This window comes from Danio rerio, chromosome 10 (assembly GCF_052040795.2).
Source record: "Danio rerio strain M-AB ecotype USA chromosome 10, GRCz13ab, whole genome shotgun sequence".
Lineage (NCBI taxonomy): Eukaryota > Metazoa > Chordata > Actinopteri > Cypriniformes > Danionidae > Danio > Danio rerio.
Window position 1 is genome coordinate 23263966 of NC_141030.1, and position 20564 is coordinate 23284529.

The 20564-nt window shown below is 37.5% G+C and overlaps 1 protein-coding gene and 1 long non-coding RNA gene across 3 annotated transcripts in view; one reads left to right on the top strand and one right to left on the bottom strand.

Moving 5' to 3' along the window:
- gfra2b (GDNF family receptor alpha 2b) overlaps positions 1-20564 on the bottom strand; it is a 100307-nt gene that overhangs the window by 29596 nt on the left and 50147 nt on the right. For both annotated transcript variants that reach the window (XM_087270453.1, XM_087270454.1), the window contains exon 4: positions 8599-8983. In XM_087270453.1, the coding sequence (XP_087126579.1) occupies positions 8599-8983 (385 nt within the window). The remainder of the gene's footprint in view (positions 1-8598; positions 8984-20564) is intronic.
- LOC147842040 (uncharacterized) lies at positions 15923-18761 on the top strand. Its single transcript, XR_015500998.1, has 6 exons — positions 15923-15982; positions 16304-16408; positions 17395-17521; positions 17696-17781; positions 18079-18121; positions 18219-18761. It is a non-coding gene; the product is annotated as an uncharacterized LOC147842040 (long non-coding RNA).

Below are 20564 nucleotides of genomic sequence, written 5' to 3' on the forward strand. Positions count from 1 at the left end.
TAATGTTTTCATGGCAGTAAAAAGTGCCGTTGGAAATGGGGCCCCGCCCTCCAGCGGGGAAAGAGCAAGTTCCCTCTTCTCCAGATGGCCTGTCCCAGGGGCGCTTCGCGGTCCGTTGCCGGACTTAGCGGCGTTCTGGGCAGGGGGGCTGCCTGCTTCCGAGGTGCCCGACGCGCTCGCTTCGCCTGAGGAGTGTGCGGGGGCGGAGCAGCTCTCGTAGGCGGGCGCCTTCGGCGAGGAGCAGGTATGAATGGCACGGCGGGCGGAGCGGGCTACGGACCGCCGATAAGGCATCACCCACCAACTGCTCTCTCACCGCCTTGAATTCCTGGGTGAATTCACAGACAGTGTCGCCGAACCTGGCTGGGGATATGGGGAAGTCAAGAAAGCGGACTTTGTCAACTTTGCGCATATCAGCCAGGGGTGGCGCTCCTGGACCACTAATGTGGACATCGTCCTCCCCAACGCACACGCAGCGGACTCAGTAGTCCGAAGAGCTAAGTCGGTGGCGGTGCGAAGCTCGTAAGCCTGGGTTGGACCCACCCTCGTGCAGCTCGGCCAGCGCCTGCGCTTGGTAGCGCTGGTAGGTGGCTATCGCATGCAAGGCGGAAACAGCCTGGCCCGCAGCTATGTAAGCTCTAGCTCCGAGGGAGGTAGATAACTTACAGGCTTTGGATGGGAGACGAGGCGAACCCGCCAAGAAGAGGCGCCGCACGGATTTACCGCCATCGCGCACTCAACCTGAGGAAACGCCACATACCCCCTGGCTGTTTCACCGTCAAGAGTGGTTAGGGTGGAGGAACACGCAGCACGAGCAGAAAAAAGTGCTTTACAAGACCGCGTGAGCCTACTGTGCACCTCCGGGAAGAAGGGAACGCCCCTCTAGTCGGTCCGGCCGCGGAGCTGGGGGATAAACCATCTCCAACCCACAGCCGAAGCAGCCCGGGAAAGCACGGCTAACATGTCCGTTTCAGGATCCGTAGTGACAGCGCTCACCAGCCCGAAGGGGGCGAGCGGGTCTGGATCATCGGACAATGAAAGCCCACCCTCCGATGCCGCGGTGGACATCTGGTCTCCGGTGTCATCGGGCGTAAGGGCTACCATCTGTTAGACGGATCGCTTCCCCCGCCCGAAGCTTGGATGGAGCGCTTAGAGGAGCGGGAGGTCCGCGGGCCCGTGGGCGACGGATTATCTCTCGCTGAAACCCTCAGATCTTCCCGAGTGCCCGCTGCAGAGCAGGGGACAACTGGGGTGGTTCGCCCTTTGCAAAGGCTAACCGCGATCTTGCGCAACAGTCATGGCATCGCAATGACGACATGAACTGCCCGCGAGCAGCGCATTAACATGCTGGACCCCCAGACATGTAACACAGTGCCCGCGCCCATCATCCGAGGACAGGAAACCACCGCATCCAGAAACGCACAGACGGAGCGCCGTCCTGATAAGGACGTGCTGCACGACTGTGTTGCTCTTTCTGTGAAGTTTGCAACTTTATACGCACCGCTCTGGAGGACCGGACCCAAAGAACGCCAGGCAAGGGAGAAACCCAGCTCGACCGTCTGCCACTGCGTGTACACACTCTGGACCGGGAGAATGCTCTCGTTCGCTCAGAATCGCTGGTCACAGCAGGAGGAACCCTCATCGACTCGATCAGAAAGTCTCTGAAGCGAAAAGGATAGCGTCTGCTGGCGCCAGGTGAGCTTATATACTCAGTTGATTGCTTATGCCGCTCACCTGCGCAGGCTTGCGCTGCCAATTCATTCTTAATTGGCCCGTTCAATACTCTTTCAGACGAGTAGCTTCTGAACCGAACCTCCCAATGCGTGGATTTTACAATCAAATCCACTTATAGTGCTGAAGTTCCCCCCGAAGGGGAACAAACCGTTGTTATACAATAACTTGCCTAATTACTCTAACCTGCCTAACCTAATTAACCTAGGTAAGCCTTTAAATGTAACTTTAAGCTGTACAGAAGTGTCTTAAAAAAATCTAGTAAAATATTATTTACTGTCATCATGGCAAAGATAAAGGAAATCTGTTATTAGAAATGAGTTATTAAAATTATTATGCTTAGAAATGTGTTGAAAAAATCTTCTCTCAGTTAAACAGAAATTGGGGAAAAAATAAACGGAGGGCTAATAATTCTGACTTCAACTGTATACATACAACTCATTTTAATTTGATCATTGTTCATTATAGATTAAATTACTTCCTTATTAATGAATATGCATTTATCTGAAATTACAGAGGGCACTCACTAAAATACCATTCAGCATGCCAATAGATTATATACCAAGAAAGTACACTCACCGACCAATTGATTAGGTACACAAGACTAGTACAGGGTTGGACCCTCTTTTTGCCTTCAGAACTGCCTTAAACCAGAACTGCCTTAAACCTTCATGGCATAGATTCAACAAGATACTGGAAATATTCCTCAGAGATTTTGATCCATATTGACATGATAGCATCACACATCCATCACATCCCAAAGGTGCTCTATTGGACTGAGTTCTGGTGACTGTGGAGGCCATTGGAGTACAGTGAACTCATTGTCATGTTTAAGAAATCCGTCTGAGATGAGTCGCCCTTTATACTGCTGGAAGTAGCCATCAGAAGATTGGTACACTGTGGTTATAAAGGAATGGACATAGTCAGCAGCAATACTCAGGTAGGCTGTGGCATTGACACGATGCTCAATTGGTATCAATGGGCTCAAAGTATGCCAAGAAAATATCCTCCACACTATACACCACCACCACCAGTCTAAACCATTGATACAAGGCAGGATGGACCCATGCCTTTATGTTGTTGATGCCAAATTCTGACTCTACCATCTGAATGTCGCAGCAGAAATTGAGACTGATCAGACCAGGCAACGTTTTTTCAATCGTCTATTGTCCAATTTTGGTGAGCCTGTGCAAAATGTAGCCTCAGTTTCCTGTTCTTAGCTGACAGGAGTGGCAGCCACTGTGGTCTTCTGCTGCTGTAGTCCATCCCCTTCAAGGTTGGTTGTGTTGTGTGTTCAGAAATGCTCTTCTTCGTACCTTAGTTGTAACGAGTGGTCAGTTGAGTTACTCTTGCCTTTCTATCAGCTTAAACCAGTCTGGACATTTTGCATTAAATATGCATCACCAAGCAGTTAGACAGGTGTACCAAATGAAGTGACCGGTGTGTGTATGTTGTTGAATTATGCAGTCACATATAAAAAGGGTTTTTGTACCATTGTACAAACCTCATTATTTGGGATCTCTGAAATCCCAGGATGTCCTTTTTACATTACAATCCAATTACAAATAAAATGCCCTTCACAAAGGACAAAACGAGTGGCAGATTTGTGAAAACTTATTCAAGTCAGGGTAAACACTCGCTTACGAATGCGTGTGTTTACTATATGCTCAGCCTGGCTACTTCACGGAGTGAGTTGTGTTGTTGGATGTCCTCCAGTCTCCTGCTATGGGAAAGGCAAGGTGATTTCTGGAGGCTGTGACAGATAGAAAGGGCAGCCAAAGTCCTCAGGTTGGCCTGGCAGGGGCCCTCACTTTTCTCTCAGTTCACACAACGTACGGCGTTTGAGGACAAAGGGTCTGGAGTCCAGTGGCCATAAATGTAATAAGAGGCCGAGTTAAGGAGGCATCAAGCAGGCTTGTTGAATACAAGATGGATAAAAATGTCACGCTTGCACACATTTTTCTCACCCCTGGTGGTTTCTTTTTGTGCATTTTGTATTGAGGTATTTTTTAGGGCAGCAAATTCAGCGATACAATTCTTATTTATTTGGTTTTGCGTAGATTCAGTTTGATTTAATATTGATGAGTTATTATTTAAAAGTTTAATAATGTTGGCTTTCCAGACATGGAAACCATATTAAAAAATAAATGCTGGCAATGGAAACACTCTTAATCAGCTACAATAATGAAATCTACATTATTAGTAGAGCCCACACAATTATTTTGGTTGTTTAAATTTTAGTAATAAACATTGTAACATATTGCACATCAGTTTTGAAACATTTATTGTAGACAGAGTGACTGATTATAGGGCAGGCTTCTGTTGTTTCTAGTTGCACCATTCATGTTTGGTTTAGACACTGTATTCGCTCTTGCAGGCACAGCTTGCAGATGACAGTGACAGCTACTGTCATGCTTACAACATGAAATACTTCCACAAATTAGACTTTTAATTTTGCACTGACATGAATTGGCTTCTGTGAACCCCTTTTTTGGAGCTACTTATAAATGGTCACAACTTTAGGATTAGAAGAAAAATACATATAATATTTAACTGCTCTGATGTAAAGCACTCACATTAATGATAATTGATATTATTAATTTAAATTTAAGGTAACTGAATAAAAATAGTATTTTTCTTTACTATTATAATTACCACGCAGTACAATATAAATCTCGCTAAACATGTCTAAACATATTTTTGACAATGTTGAATTATTTTAAAATTGGGAATTTGTCATTTTTGCTATTGAATCCCTAAATCCATGCTTCACGTAAAATGATTTGAAATGTCTTGAAACAGTCACGGTGATGTTTTGTGCCATGTGACTGACAGTTTGAAATGCACTCTAAATCAATGGTTCAAGACAAATGAAACACAAAGGTTTTAAAGCTTCATGTAGCAGTGTTTTAGAATAACCTCTGGATGCTCCGGTTTTCCCCATAGTCCAAAAACATGCGGTACAGGTGAATTGGGTAGGCTAAATTGTCCGTTGTGCATGAATGTGAATGAGTGTGTATAGATGTTTTTCAGAGATGGGTTGCAGCAGGAAGGGCATCCGCTGTAGAAAAACATATGCTGGATAAATTGGCGGTTCATTCTGCTGTGGCGACCCCAGATTATTAAAGGGACTAAGCCGAAAATAAAATAAATGATTGAATGAATGTTGTTATGGCGACATAATTGAAAAATTGGACATTCTAGGGCTGCACAATTTACCATTTCAGCATCAATATTGCCATGTGAGAATTTGGAATAGACACATTGCAGCATAAATGTGGAGTCAGGATTATAGACTAGTAAATGCTAGAGAGTTACAGTTAAAAAAAAAAAAAAAATCAAACATGATTATTGTTATAGTTTGCAAAATTTTTTTTTACAAAAATTTGCATGTACTTTTAATGTCTGTGACTGTGTAAGCATTTCAAGCCAGCTTTAAGCATTTGAGCATGACAATCTATATAGTTATTACCTTAAAGTAAGATTTATTTGATGGGTGTCATAGTATTTAGTGTGTTAGTGAAGATAGCATCCATGCTGCTAGTTACCACATCAAGGTCATTTGCATTTGCAGGTGCATTTGAAAACAGAATAGGATCAGGTAAGTTATTTGTGAATTTGTCTTTAGTGGACAAGACGATAGTTCTACCTGGGTGATATAACTGTGCAGATTCTCTAATTTTCTAACTCTGCTAATTTCAGGCAAACACAGCTTGTATAGTAAGAGGTAGTAATCTGTTAAATCATCACCCTGTGGTATAATGTATACATCAATGACATCAATTCCATGAGACAAAACTAGATCTAATGTATGCTTAAAGCAATGCGTGGGACCTTCAACATTTTGCTAGAAAAGTTCAACAGATGCCCGGTTTTGTTGGTTGAATCATAATTAACTGACAGAATATTTTGTAACTTGTTAAAGAGAATGTAAAATATGAGTTATATGCAGACAACAAAATGGGGATCTAAACCATCAGGTGTCTCAGAAATCATATCTGTATCTCTGAAAACTTGCTAGATGGATGATGCATTCAGTTGGTCTCCATTACATAACATTGAGTAACTCTAGTTAAGCAACTAATTGTTTTGGTAGTTTCATTAACTCAGCATGACTTCACAAAAAAATTTGTGAGGGCTGAAATGTATGGCTGCGAGTTTGGTTACAGAAAGCAGCTGCTTCTTCCCTAAATAACCAAAGTGTGTGTGAACACGACCATATTAAAGACTCAGATACAGATCTGCAGACTACTGTTGTATTATGCTGCTGTTTGAACATTGTGTAACATTTTTTTCTATTTCCTGCTGACAGAAATGACAACCTTCACCTTTAAGTTACAGGTATATAGTGTGGTTTTAAAAGAGTCGATCAAAAAGAACTGGACAACATAAATCAAACCACACATTATTTGTGTTTTTATTTAAAACATAAAGAAATAAATGTCATAATTTCATAAACAGCAGCAATGTGGCATTTAATTTAATTCAATCTTTATTACTCGTGATTCAGTTAATCTTTTTTTTCTGACCCCTAACTTCAAGTCCAAGTAAGAAGAGAAGTTTTTTTTTTCTCAGCGTCTTTCAAAGACAAGTTTGTGTTCAGGCGATCCCCTGTTAGTCCCAGGTGGCTTTTGATGAATGGCACATGAACTGGAGAGAACTGAGCACTGGCTTACAATAGAAGAGAATTATTTGACACACAGCCAATCAATTTCCTTGTAGTTCACCATACCAGGTTAATTAACAATCCCCGCTCAATAAAAACACCTATTCTCAATGTTGCTAATAGATTGTAAATGTTCACGGAGTGCGTGGTCGATCGATAGTTTTTGTTGTTGTGACATCAGGATATTAAGTGATAAAACAGGGTCAAGACATTGCATGCTTGGATACACTGTTTGCTAATCAAACCCTATAGTCAAAGCGGGATTGCTACTAGCTATCAGTCATTGTACTGGTCAATAATAGCTTCTAATGGCTTATGTGTCCTTGACTATATAGATTACATATCCATTGCATTTGTAGTGGATTGCTTTTTGACCACCTATGGATTCAATCTCTACAGTGTTTTTGAGCAAATTTGTCTCCTGCTGATCCACTGTTTGTAATGTGTGTTGAAATTATGGATCACCTACTGATCGGACCTCTTTTCTGTTTCTGCTGTCCCTCTGATGATAGGTTGTAGTTTGTCAACTGTAAATAGAAAGCCTACTGTACAACAACTACTTCGAATACTAACAGTCAAATACAGTAAATTTCATATTTGTTCTTCAGGTCTTTGCACCGTTTACAAACAAAATGAGACAATTCTGAATAGATAACCAATTCAGGTTCTGATTAAATTATTTAGATTTATTTTATCTTTGCCATGATCACAGTACATACAATTTTACTAGATATTTTTCAACACACTAGTATTCAGCTTAAAGGGCAATTTAAAGTTACTGTATAACGATGGTTTTGTAGACCAAAAAAGAACAGAAAAGAAATATATATATAGCTGAAGTGGGCTAATAATGTTGACTTAAAATGGCTTTAAAAAAAAATAAAGCAAATAAGACTTTCTTCAGAAGAAAAAAATATTATCGGAAATACTGTGAATTTTCCTTGCTTTGTTAAACATGATTTGGAAAATATTTAAAAGAGAAAAAAAGATGGGCTAATAATTCTGACTTTAACTGTATAGAAATGTGTTAATCTTAAATTTTCTTAAATTAGTTAAATTTTCTTAAAGATCTATGTACAGAAAAGAAGTAAAGACATGTAACATATATTCAAGTATACAGATATTTTTTTATTAATTTCCATGACTTTTGCAAAACTTTTTATATTTTTTTGTTTTTTTCAAAACTTTTCCAGGAAAAAGCCATGTCAAATTTATACGACTTTTCCAGGTTTTCCATGACTGTATGAACCCTGTATATAAACTTTTTTTTTTTTTTTTTTTTTTTACCAAACATAAAATCCAACTATTTCCCAATGGTGAAAGGCAAAGTACCAATCATGAGTTCAACCTCAGCTACTATGAGAAGGTGGCAAAATTGTTTTCATAGGAGAATGTGCTTGCACAATCCAATATAAATATAATATACAACATTAAAGCCTAATTAGTGCCTCCAATGCCTAGACTGCCGCTCTACTCAAGAAGTTTGGCCAGAGGATGTTCGTGCCCAACTGAGCCTGGTTTCTCTCAATGTTTTTTTTTTTTCCTTCACTTGCGTCAATTGGTGAAGTTTGTTACTTGCCACCATTGCCACTTGCTTGCTTGGTTTGGGACTTGTGGAGCTGCGCATCAATGGATTTTCTCCTAAGTGTTTGGACTTTCAACAGTGAAATTTAAATTACAAATTTAAATTACAAATTACACAGAACTAAACTGAACTTGAACAGGACTGATGCAGTTTCAATTCACTAGAGCTTCTGTTACACTGCTTTGACACAATCTACATTGTAAAAGCACTATAGGAATAAAGATAAATTGACTAGTAACTCCTCCTATTTTGCAAAGTTAAGACAACTTAAACCATGTCTACTAAAAAATGTCATAGAGTAGTGCATAAGTATCCAATGTAGAACATGATATTCCATGAAGACGTTCAAGGTACAAACCAGGTTACATTTCTGGTTGAACTTTGCTTATCTTTATTGGTAGTCAATGCCTGTAGACTCAGAGATGACTGCATGAACCTAGACCATGAGGCAGTTGTAGCATCAGGTCAAATGTCACTGTCATTGTTAACTTCAAAAGCTTCATGGTGCATGCACATGTTTGATCTACTATCAAAATAATCATTGTCTGCAGCCTACAAAAAAAATTTACCTTTTCATTGATTTTCTGGTGCCGTGACCCGGACTGAATAACCTTACCTGCATAGCGGATCTGAACGACAGGTCCTCCTTAGTTCAAGGCAGTTGGGTTTTGACTTTTCCTCATACGAACACGCAGGCATGATGGTTTGCCGTCTGCGTTCAGCACATGCTTTATCCCGACAGGAGCAGAAGAGCAGTGGGTAGCTGAATTCTGTCTGTACACGGTCGAAGAACTGCCTTAGACCCCTGTGGCAGCGCTTTCGGTTGCAGGGTTCGTGAGCTTGTGAAATGGGAGCCGCAGGACTACAAGTGGCCAAGAGTGCAGTGCGTTGTTTCTTGCATGTGTCGTTGAGGTTGCAAGCCTTGGTGGCATCCAGACATGGGTTGCAGGGTTTGCCCGTGTCAAAACACAGATTTCCTTTTGCAGAAGCAGAGTCCATGGCTGTTGGCAGAGATAGAGTGTCAGTTTGCTTGGTTAAGCAGAGACAAGTAAGAAGTATGCAATTAGATGTGTCTACTCAGGCACACAGGCAGCACACTGCCAGGTTGCTTCAGCTTTTGGACCTGCAAATGTCACTGCACATGTATTTTTCTAATAAAGGTATCTTGCGAGACTTGTGTATGAACGTAATCAAGACAAGCACATCCATCGAATATGACCCTAGCTTCATGTGCATCCTCCAAATTAGCCTCTTTTCACAACTCTGCTTGAAAACCATGACATATTATGACCTTTTCTGACTTTTTGATGAGAGCTAACATGGGCGCTAATGGCGTTTTTCATTTCAACATGCACAGGCGGCTTTATGGTAGTCAGGCTTTTGTCCTTTGAAGCATGTTTAATTAGATTTTACCCAATGAGAACTGCTGGATAAGCCATTGTTAGGAGTCTTAGGTGGTTCGTTGTGAAATAGATTGTGCTTGTCATTTAGAAGATAGTCTCAGTTTTTTTCTGAGTTGAAATTATTGAGGTGGCTTTGTCATTGACACGCACCAGGCTGAGACTGGTCACACTGGTATAACTGTGGTGAATCATTTAATTATCTACATTAGAAAACATTATGTGGGTTTTAATGCAATTTCTAGACAGGGTTGTTTAACTTTTTTTAATAATGAAGCTTTTAACTAAAGTTTATATGATCTCAAAACTGATCTCCGTATTTGTTTTTCTGTCAATTTATTTACCCCCAAAAGAGTTGAATCTCTTAAAAAAACAGTGTGAACAGTTTAGTCTGATTTTTGAACAGATTATTTTTTTGAATACCTTTTTGGAATCAATAGCATGCTGTGCAACAGTGTACATACAGTGGATGATGTCATAACAATGGTTTTTACCACTTTTAAATAAATGCTATTACACTGTGGTCCAATTTCATGATGACTTGTATGAGTAAAGTGTGACCAGTGTAGTTTTATTCTACATTGAATAAATAATTTCAACCTGCCTTTTTTGTTGATTCAAATGCTGCAACACAACAATTGTAGTATGATTTCTGAGTGTTTGAGACTAATGAATCAACAATATACAATGTAAACTTGTAGTCCAATTTTCAAACAAATAAGTGAATTAGTTTTTAGTGAATCAGTATTAAATGTGATACACAATAACTTTCCACATTGGTTGTGGGCTGCATGCTGTACACTTTTATGTGTCAAGAGTATTTAGCAATTTATTTATTTTTACTTTTAGAACTTTTGATATGAAAAGGCTGTTTAAATTCATTTTACATCAAAAAAGCATTTTGATATTGGTAAAGGTGTCTGCAACTTTTGTGAAGCATCAAATCAACATCATACTGTCCAAAACGTGTACATGATTGCATAAAATATTATTAATTTCCTTCAAAAAACAATAAAAAAAAAACAATAATATTGGCCACATCTACTATCATATACAAATTGTACTATGGGTCGGTTCCTTAAAGTAGTATGTGTTTGTAAAATGTCCTTGCTACCAAATGTTCTCTTTGAACTCTTTGGGGAGAGAATACACCCTTGTTTTTGTACTTTTATTTTGGAGTGTAGATTGTGTAAACGTTTTATTCTATTTTATTTATTTATTTATTTTTTACTTTTATTTTATATATATTTATATAATATTCAAAAACTATTTTCCTCAGTGTATGTAATTTATAGGTTACTACTGTAAGAAAATATCAGCATTCGGTACATACTTTCAGTATTACCTTTGGAATTATCCTTGATAAATCGTCAATAGCCAAATCAAGCTAATTGAGTAATCAATGTACGAAGAACAGACCCCAGATTCTTTTTAATGAATTAAATTTTAGTCTACTAGAAGTCAGTTCATCACAGTGGTACATGATCATGTAACATAATTCAGCAGCAAATGATTCTAAAGACCCAATTTATTTGACTGAATCTTTAACATGCTGTGTACCGTGTATACTATCCGCATGAATTACGTTCGTAGCAGGAAAAGACTTTTGTTTGTAAACTATAATGATGAAGTCGCAGATTCATGCTGTGAAACAGAGCAAAGCACAAGGGAAACATTTTATAGCTTGGTCAAACACCGCATTTTGTCTTGGGGATCTGGCAGCAGAGCCTTGGCCCCCGGAGGCCCCCTTTATCTGTAATGAGTGTGTGCGTCAAAATTGTGATTTAGTCTAAGCAGTGTGTGCTTGTTAAGCAGTCCTAACATCCTACCCCAAAGGAACAGCGGGCACATTTCCTCATGTTTCCAAAACTCATTATCTCATTTTGCATCTTCAAATGCACTGATAAAACTCACAGTTTGCAAAGGGCAAAACTGTTCAAGTGGAAAAAAAAAGAAATGCTCTCAAGCCCTGCCAGAAGTGATAAATATTCTTTGCATATAGGAACGCAATGGCCAATTAGCACTACGCCAGAGCTACCTTGTTATCTCTCTGACAGACAAGGTTTTTACAGTATCCACGGCTCAAAGCGCTTTCGTGCTGCGCGCTCGCACATGTTTTATTAAAGCTGAGGGAATCAGGCAGGGGCTTCAAAACAGATCTCGCTGAGGCCTCGCTTCTCACAAGGTCATGTAAGTGGAAAGTGTACCTGTCCGCTGATTGCCTCGGCAGCAAAAACACCCTTGCTCTCTTGCCAGTCAACAGCTTTCTCGGTAACTGAGGATGCCAAAGCAATCTTATGTCTTCTCCAGAAACCCACACATGTACTTAGAAGACCATTTTGTTTGTCAAAAACACATTCATCAAAATTATCAAGTGAGTGATTCATTGAAATGCAAACAATGTTTGAATGTATACAATTAAATTTATTAGCCCCCTGTATATTTTCCCCAATTTCTGTTTAAAGGATAGAAGATTTGTTCAACACATTTCTAAACATAATAGTTTTAATAACTCATCTCTAATAACTGATTTATTTTTATCATATTTTGCCATAATGACAGTACATAATATTTCATTAGATATTTTTCAAGATACTAATATTCAGTTGAAAGTGCAATTTAATGGCTTAACTAGGTTTATTAGCAAGACAATATATAGGTCCATCTCCAACTGGAAAAATGCTTAAGGCAGCTAACAATATTGATATTAAAATGTTTTTTTTTTTAAAATGCTGATTTTATTTTAGCTGAAATAAAACAAATAATAAAAACACATAGGAAACACTGTGAAAGATTCCATGCTCTGTTAAACACAATCTTGAGACTTATCTAAAAAAAGTACAATTTTGTCTTCAACTGTATATGTTGCTTAGCTTTTTTATAATCAATATTATCTAATGCATTACCTCAAAATAAGATTAAGGCTAAATCTACAGATGTATCAACTGCATTTTACTTGTCTAATTCAGATTTTTGATATTGGCAACCTGTCAATACAGTGATTCCTTGCTATAAAACAGTTCACCTTTCATGACCTCGCAGTTTTGTAAATTCATTTTAGTGCAATTTGACATTTGACTTTTTGAACGCTAGCAGCGTGACTGATGTGCTGTACTGTTTGTTTGCAAGTTTTCTCTTCTTGTGCTAACCATCACATAAAGAATGGACTTCTAGACAGGTAAAGGTAGATGTTACGCGAATGTAGGGAGCCATTATACAGAATAAATAAATCTTCAGTTCGTTACGTAAAGAAGGAAGAAAATAACATAAGAACAACAACAGCAATACGTTTCAACTAAGATGCAAAAAGGGTAGTAGTTGTTCACAACAAGACCATCGTAAGCATGGAATCGGAAAAATTATAATGCCTGTCTAAGAAAACAGTATAAACCTTCAGTATATTTACCTTCAAGCTCTGCTTCAGTTGCTTGACGCATGTGTACGTGAAGGAGCTGGTGAGTGCCGACACACACACATTATGAACATGTGAAAGTTTTCCTCTATATGTTTTCATATAAGTTGTTTACAATGCTTATCCATCCATGGAATTTGTGAAGTAGTTAAATGTGTAAACATTTAGCTGTGGGTCGCGCCTCTGCAGCTGCAGGAATGCTAAAACTTGAAATAAAAGTAAAAACATCAACAAAAACTCGATTCCTTCCATGTAAATACAAGCGCAGCCATTTAGAGCTCATTTCTAGTCAATGATGTCAGAATTTACTGGTATTTTGCAATGGATGTGTAAATGGTCTCTTCCGGAAAAAATCCGGAATGTCTGTGCCTGTGTGAACATTGATTATTTTTATTTATTTACTGGTAAAGTCATTCCGGAATTTTCCAGATATTTACGGGTATTGCTGTGTGAAAGGGGCTTTTGGCGGATATGTCTAGCAGAATTTCTTACTCACACAGCAAAATTTTTTTTTAAAGTGCTTCAAATAAGCACATTAAAAACAACTTAAATTGCATTTTAATCTGTTTAACTTCTAGTAATGATAGGCAGCTCAGAAAGGAGAGGCAGCTCTGCTTTGCACATGCACAAGATGAGGGCCTCCAGGACTGCTCAATCTCAGAGTTCTCTGTCAGGACTTTATCCTGTACAAGATTGGCTTGTATAAAAGCTAGTGTATAAGGACGCAAGTTTAACAACTCCAATAAAGAATCAACACAAATGTACCACTTAATCTGAATTGTCTGATATAGTGTTGAGGTCATTTCATTTTGATTTTATGCCTATCTGAGTGACAGTTAAATTTTAGTTTGTTCTGCCAAATAATTTTGTGATGTCATGGCTGCAGATAGTAAACCAAGTGCTGCTTTCACACACTGTAAAAAAAGTCCCTTGCTGACATTATGTAATCTTGTGACTGTCAGTGCAACAGTAACATGATAATCACATGATAAGTGTATATTCTTTGCACACTGACAATGCAATGGGATATACACTTCGGACAATCATAGCTGCCATATTGAAGTGTTGTTCCAAACCAAAGTGACCAAAAATGGCCACTTCGAAAGGTCCTTCAGAATGAAAAATGTTGAAGGGCGAAACTGATGAACACTTAGGAGCTCCCATGATCCTTTGTACAGGGAAGTTGTCACACACAGTGTTCCATTTGGAAGGGCTCATCCCTATGCCCTAATTCCTTTGAAGCTGTCACTCCAGTGGGTAAACCCTTCGAAGGGATTAGGGCATAGAGATGAGCCTATTGAAATTGAACGTGCTTTGTGAGTGTGAGCATCTCTATGATGTCATTGTCTGCTTCAATTATTTGGTCAAAGCACAATAGAGAATATGCAGGTGAATTTTAGGCAGTTTGATATGATACACGATTGCTGCCTTATTATTTAAGAAAATTAGAAAAAGTATAATCTTGATTAAACTATCTATGTTCTATCATTAAGTTGTAACTTTTAGTATGTAAAATCAACACTGAAACATGTTTTCAAAATTACTGATCATACAATTTTTCACAGTGAAATCCACCTCGGTATTTGTAAAATACTGTGAAACTACAATATTATTAGTTTTAAAAGTATTATTACCATTTCAAACCATTACTGCTGTCTGTTTTAATACTTTTATAATTAAACATTAATTCTTGCTTGCAAAGCTGAATTTTCTGAGCAGTATATTCTACTATACCATAATGTTATAATATGTCATCAATTATTTAAAATAACATAATAATGTAATATTAATTTTGAGCTATTTTTGTTTGATTATCTGTGTGTACATTCAAATATAACTATATGGAAATGTGTAATATGGTTAAACGCAATCTTTATTCTGAAAATTTGGTTCATGTTGTAAATCATATAGGGCTTTGTATTAATTATCTACTGATATATATATATATATATATATATATATATATATATATATATATATATATATATATATATATATATATATATATATATATACTAAATATACAAATATATAAACATCAGCATTTTTCAAAATTAATACTTTCCACAATTTTTTTCTTAATATGACTTTGACTTTTTTTCTTTCTGTCTACACCTACATTCCTACTTTTATATAAAAAAAAATAACTATCATACACCTGAAACTGTCTTTTCTATTATTCATCATCCTCACTCGAAACCAGTTCAGCAAAATCTGATTATCATGCATCCGGCACCTGGTTAAAATAAAAATTAATCCATGCTCCTCACAACCTTTTCTTGCTTTCAAATCCGCTGGCAATTGCTGAGCATAAACATTCTTTCAACATCACTCCCATCTTAGCCGGCCGTTCCACAATAATCAATTGGAAACACTCATCGAAAACATCCTTTAATGTTCCACTGCTCTCTCTAGTGTGGCTATTTCTTTTTTATTTTCTTTTTTTTTTAAGTCTCTTTCTATTATCCTCTTATCTCCTCTTTCCTGTCTTGAGAATCTATCATTTCAATGGCAATTCTTCGGTTTAAAGAAGCAAGCAGATGCGAGCGGTCATCTGTTCATTGATAAATGTAACAAGATGTCTGATTATTTTTATGTTATGAGTGCTTTTCCATGAGTCCCTGCATTTGAAGCAAAAACGTGTGTTGTTTTGGTCCTGATATTCATCTTATCTCCTTTTGGAAGGAAAGGGGTCTCTAACAAATCCTCAAGGAGAGCCAGCTTTACAGGGGCTTCGCCAGAGAGGAAAGGGAATTATAGAAGGAAAATATTTGATTTTGTTTTGGCTGCGGCTCTGAGTGTAGAAAATCTGCTGATTTTTGGTCTGCTTCTTGCAAATCTGCATTGGACTCACCTTTTTAAATGTAGATTGAAGCAGCTTGTCATTTCTGGAGAAGGCCAGGGAGGGTCATATTTTATTATTAATATATATATATATACACAGCAAATTCATCAGAGTTAAATTCTCGGTGTTGAAGCATTTCAGAGTAAAGTGTTGACGTTAAAGAGTTAGATTTTGATAAATGAATATAATAAGAGTTAGAATTGATTTTATTCAGTGCGAAATCAAGGAGTTATCTTTTCTACACTTGGTGGAGTTATTTCCAACATCCGGGAATTCATGCAGCCCCAGTCACTAAAGAATTTTCCAGACGCCATTTTCCATCTGAGGTTTAGAACAGCAACTGGTGAGTCAAACTACCTAAATGTTAGTATTTTTACTGACTTTCTTTAAGGAAATACAGTTGTAAACATATTGTTAAGTTAATAACTTTAGAATAGAGTGACAATTTTAAACTTCTGCGGTTCATTCATGGTCGTTTGTGTAACTATCTTAACTGCATTACTATTGACTTCTTTTCAAGAATGTTTTTATATATGCTCACGCATACATAGTGCATAAAAACATCAAATGTACATGTTCAACACATTTCTGTCACGCTTAATGCTATTTTGTGCGTTGTTACCCATCTGTAAAATAAAATCGACACTTCTCCTTTAATTTGAAGCAAACTAGCGAGGGAATCCCCGGAGCAGCCTAGCCTACTCTGCCCGGATGCTAACGGCAACACAGGACGGTTTCCATGAGCTCTGGAGTTTCTAAAACATATCTGGTGAGTAAATGAACATGCTTACTTGTAAAAGGCTTCCTGACTGAAACATATGATTGTTTGTTATTCGTGTACGTTAATTTGGTTATTTTAAACACCGCGGCCCTTTTAAACTGGTTCATTCGTGGCCGTCCATATAACGTTAACGTTAGTCCATAGACTCGCGTGATAACGTAAGTTAACAGTTACGCTTGAATTATATTAAGTGTTGACAACCATTAAAGTCGGAATGTTAACATTAATGTCTTTAAATGACCGCGTTTGCACTTTCTCAGACATTTGACGTTACAGAAGTCTCCCGGAAGTTGCGGGACTAACGTTAACGTTATCCAGCAAATGCACAGAGACTCCCAGATGCCCAAGTAGATGCCCGCAAATGAATGATAATCTCCTGGAAATCGCGCGTCTCCCGCCCGGTCATTAAACACTTTGCACACCCCTCTCCACCGCATCCCTCCCAGCTCTTCAGGTACGTCGCACGCAAGTCACCCCCACCGCTCTTTCGGTACGTCGCGCGCAACTCATCTCATTGCTCTTCAGGTTCTCATCTCTCCCGCTAACGTTCCCTTCCACAAATCAACTCTGTATCCCCCGAAAATGACTTTTCCCAACTCGGGATGTCTGACGTTAGTAAGTTAGGCTATTTCTGTAGTCAGGAACATCTTAGTCAAGCTTTTTCTCCCGCATGATATTGTGCTTAAAACTATAGGCTAAACTTAGCATGTACTGTACACAACATTTCCTTTTTATTAAAGACAATTTAGTGCGTTGTAAACAGCCACCTGTCTGTAAAATTAATCAACTGATTCATATTTGAGCAGCCTAATGATGATACAAGTTTGATTTGTAGATTTATTATCAATAATCAACATCTGAATCAAAAGATATCTGAAAAAGTGTGAGGCATACTTTGTGATATTCATCTCTCTTTTTTTATCTGAAGGTTATGCATATGTGTTAGATACTAATGTGTTGTTGTTTTTTAACAGCCACAGTTCTCTATACAATAACACAAGACCCTGTGACGGTGGCTGATTAGAGACGGATGGTGTATTTCCAGAGTTGGTGAAATGACCAAGCACACCTTCTTGGTCATATGTGGTGATAATAATGAAGGTATGTTTGATAAAGTTCTGTATTTGTTTCACAATAAGCTGAGAGGGTATTAGAGCATTAGAGAATAACAAATGACATGACGGTGATAAGTTTTGTATTGTGGGTGAACTGTTACTTAAATAATGTTTTGCTCTGCTTTGCACTTTTCCTCTTCTGCTTATCCTAATATTTTAGATTCTATTTGGACCTGAAACATCTGCTAGACTCCAGGAAAGGTGGCGTCAATACTGGACCTGAAAGGGCCTAACAAGTTGAATCTGGTAAAGAAACATGCACGCACACACACATGCACGCACACGCTTACAGAAAACTGTAAGTTTATGAATATTTTTTACACTGTGGCCAATATTTTGGGGAAATCAGCATCACTAAATGATATAAAAGATTTTAAGCTCCTCTAAATGTTGCTCCAAGTGTTGTGTTAAATTCAGGATTCTGGACAGACAGCTGCCTGTTTTTCCAGTTCTAGTCATAGTGGTTAACCTAATTGTTTTTGGAGATCCAACAGTGATATATGTGTTTTTTTCTACTTTTCCATATCCTGTCACCTCAACCAGCTGGGAGAGTCAAGTTGTGGATCATCATGAAGATTTTCAAAAGGTGAGTTTAGATTTCTTGAATGTTTTATTTACTTTAAATGTTCTTTTAAATATATCATAGAATTTGACTGCAATTTGTTTTCAAACATTTTTCTTAGTCATGCTGGAGTCTTGAAGAGTTCTTAGATGAGCATCACCCTATATCCGTGCATCAGGAACCACCAGACGAGTGATCAGCAGCTGCTACATCGTCATGGATATAAAGGACATCCTGTGGCTGGGAAGCACTTCATTCACAGGACATGCTTGATGAGATTTCCTAGCTCCAGTTTGTTTTCACACAAGTTTACAGCATTTGTACCTTCATTTAAACTGCTGTGTTTGATATGGAGGACCAAGGAAACACCAGAAGTGAAAGATTTGCACGCCAAGTTGTTTAAAATGTAATTTCACAAGAAAACTATGAGTTCAGAAGAAAACTATGAGTGACGCTATATTGAACTTTCAAATTGCTCTGATGAAACATCAAGTTTGGACCAAAGGACTGAAACAGCCTTTTTGAGCACTGGTCATACATATTTTGTTGATACTGTCTGTACTAATAAAACATTTAAAGCATATTTGACATTGTTGCATTTTAAAAACTGAATGAATTGTTGAAGTGGTGAATGTTTTCAAATAAAATGTTTTTTATTTTGTAATTTACAGTCTATTTGACTTTTTTACCATTTTTACACTCAAGAGAGTTGAATAAAATAACAATATATTACACCAGGCGGTGTTAAATATAGTTACATATTTTAACTCTGCCCAGAGTTAAAATTAACCCTTTCTTCGGTGTCAATGTGCCAACCCTTTTGAAAGTGTTGATTTAAGTCTGTTTTGAGTGGACCCCATGAGACACTTTCAAAGGGTTGAAATTAACACCCATAGAGTTGTTTTGGGTCCCCATATTTTGCTGTGTATATATATATATATATATATATATATATATATATATATATATATATATATATATATCAATTTGGATTTTGCTTTTGTGGAGTTTGCATGTTCTCTCCATGGGTTTTCTCTGGGTGCTCCGGTTTCCCCCACAGTCCAAAGACATGCGCGATAGATGAATTGGGTAAACAAAATTGGTCTTAGTGTATGGACGTGTGAATGTGAGTGTATGGGTGTTTCCCAGTACTGGGTTGCTACTGGAAGGGCAACCGTTGCGTAAAACATATGCTGGAATATTTGGCGATTCATTCCACTGTGGAAACCCCTGATAAATAAGAGACTAACTTGAAGGAAAATGAATGAATGAATGAATTTAGATTCTACTTTATTCTACTGAATGTGTATATAACAACCTGAAACATGATGCACACTTAAATAATAAAATGTACTGATATTGTGGACACAACCTTCTACTCTTAAACCTACAGAAATAAAAAATTAACGAATGAATGAATGAATGAATGAATGAATGAATGAATGAATGAATGAATGAATGACTAAGTAATCAATTTATTTATTTGAAATTATTTTTAATCATAAACTTTTATTAATTGATTCTTTTTTAAGAACAAATACAAGCTTCAATAGTAACGAATCATTTCAGCATTTTCTGAAGTCCAAATACAGCACAGAAATATATAATATATTTAATATATCTTTAGTAAATAAGAAATAAAAACTTAAAAATCTTGCAAAGCAATAAATATTATTAAAGTAGGCAGATTTTGTCAAAGATTTTGCCAATATATGTTTAAAAGTTTAAGAATTATGCAACCAGCTTTCCAAAGTCATATTTATCTTCCTGTAATCTGGCTCTAAATCACAGCTGAGCCAATTCATAACTATTTCACATTTTAGCAATTGGTGTCTAATTTATATGATCTGATTCATTGGTTTTACTAACAATCTCTTTACGCCACAGTGATGATTATGTTTCTGGATGGTCCATCGTGCTCTTTTAAATATTAAGCATGTATTTATATGATCTGCTTTACGCAAATTCATACAGAATTGTCAACCCATAAAACAGTTTGGGAAAAATGAACAATAACATGATGTACTGTACAATCAGTTGGAATGGGTTGTATTATGACTTCCATAAGCCTTGTTTTGCAAATTGATGTTGTCTGATGCCAAAATTGCTCAAATAAGGTAAATTTATGTGTATTTTCCACATCAAGATGAGAAGTAAATAAGCAAATCAAAGCAGTAATGCGCAAACGTGGAGAGCATTTCAGTATAGACTGGCTTAAGGCAGTTGTTGAGGTGTATAGTACTAATTTAAGGATTTATTCATGTGCTACATGCGCTTTTGATTGCCGCATATACAGGCACTTAAGTAAAGCACAATCTATGTGCATTATGCAAATATGTAAGGATCAGTGCTGCTCTGTGTATTCAGGTCACTTAGTAGATTATTAATACAAACACCATCTTGAATGTGCTTCTTGGTCCGTGTTTAGTCTTTTTTTTCTCATTTTTTTTTTTCTAGCAGAAAAGCT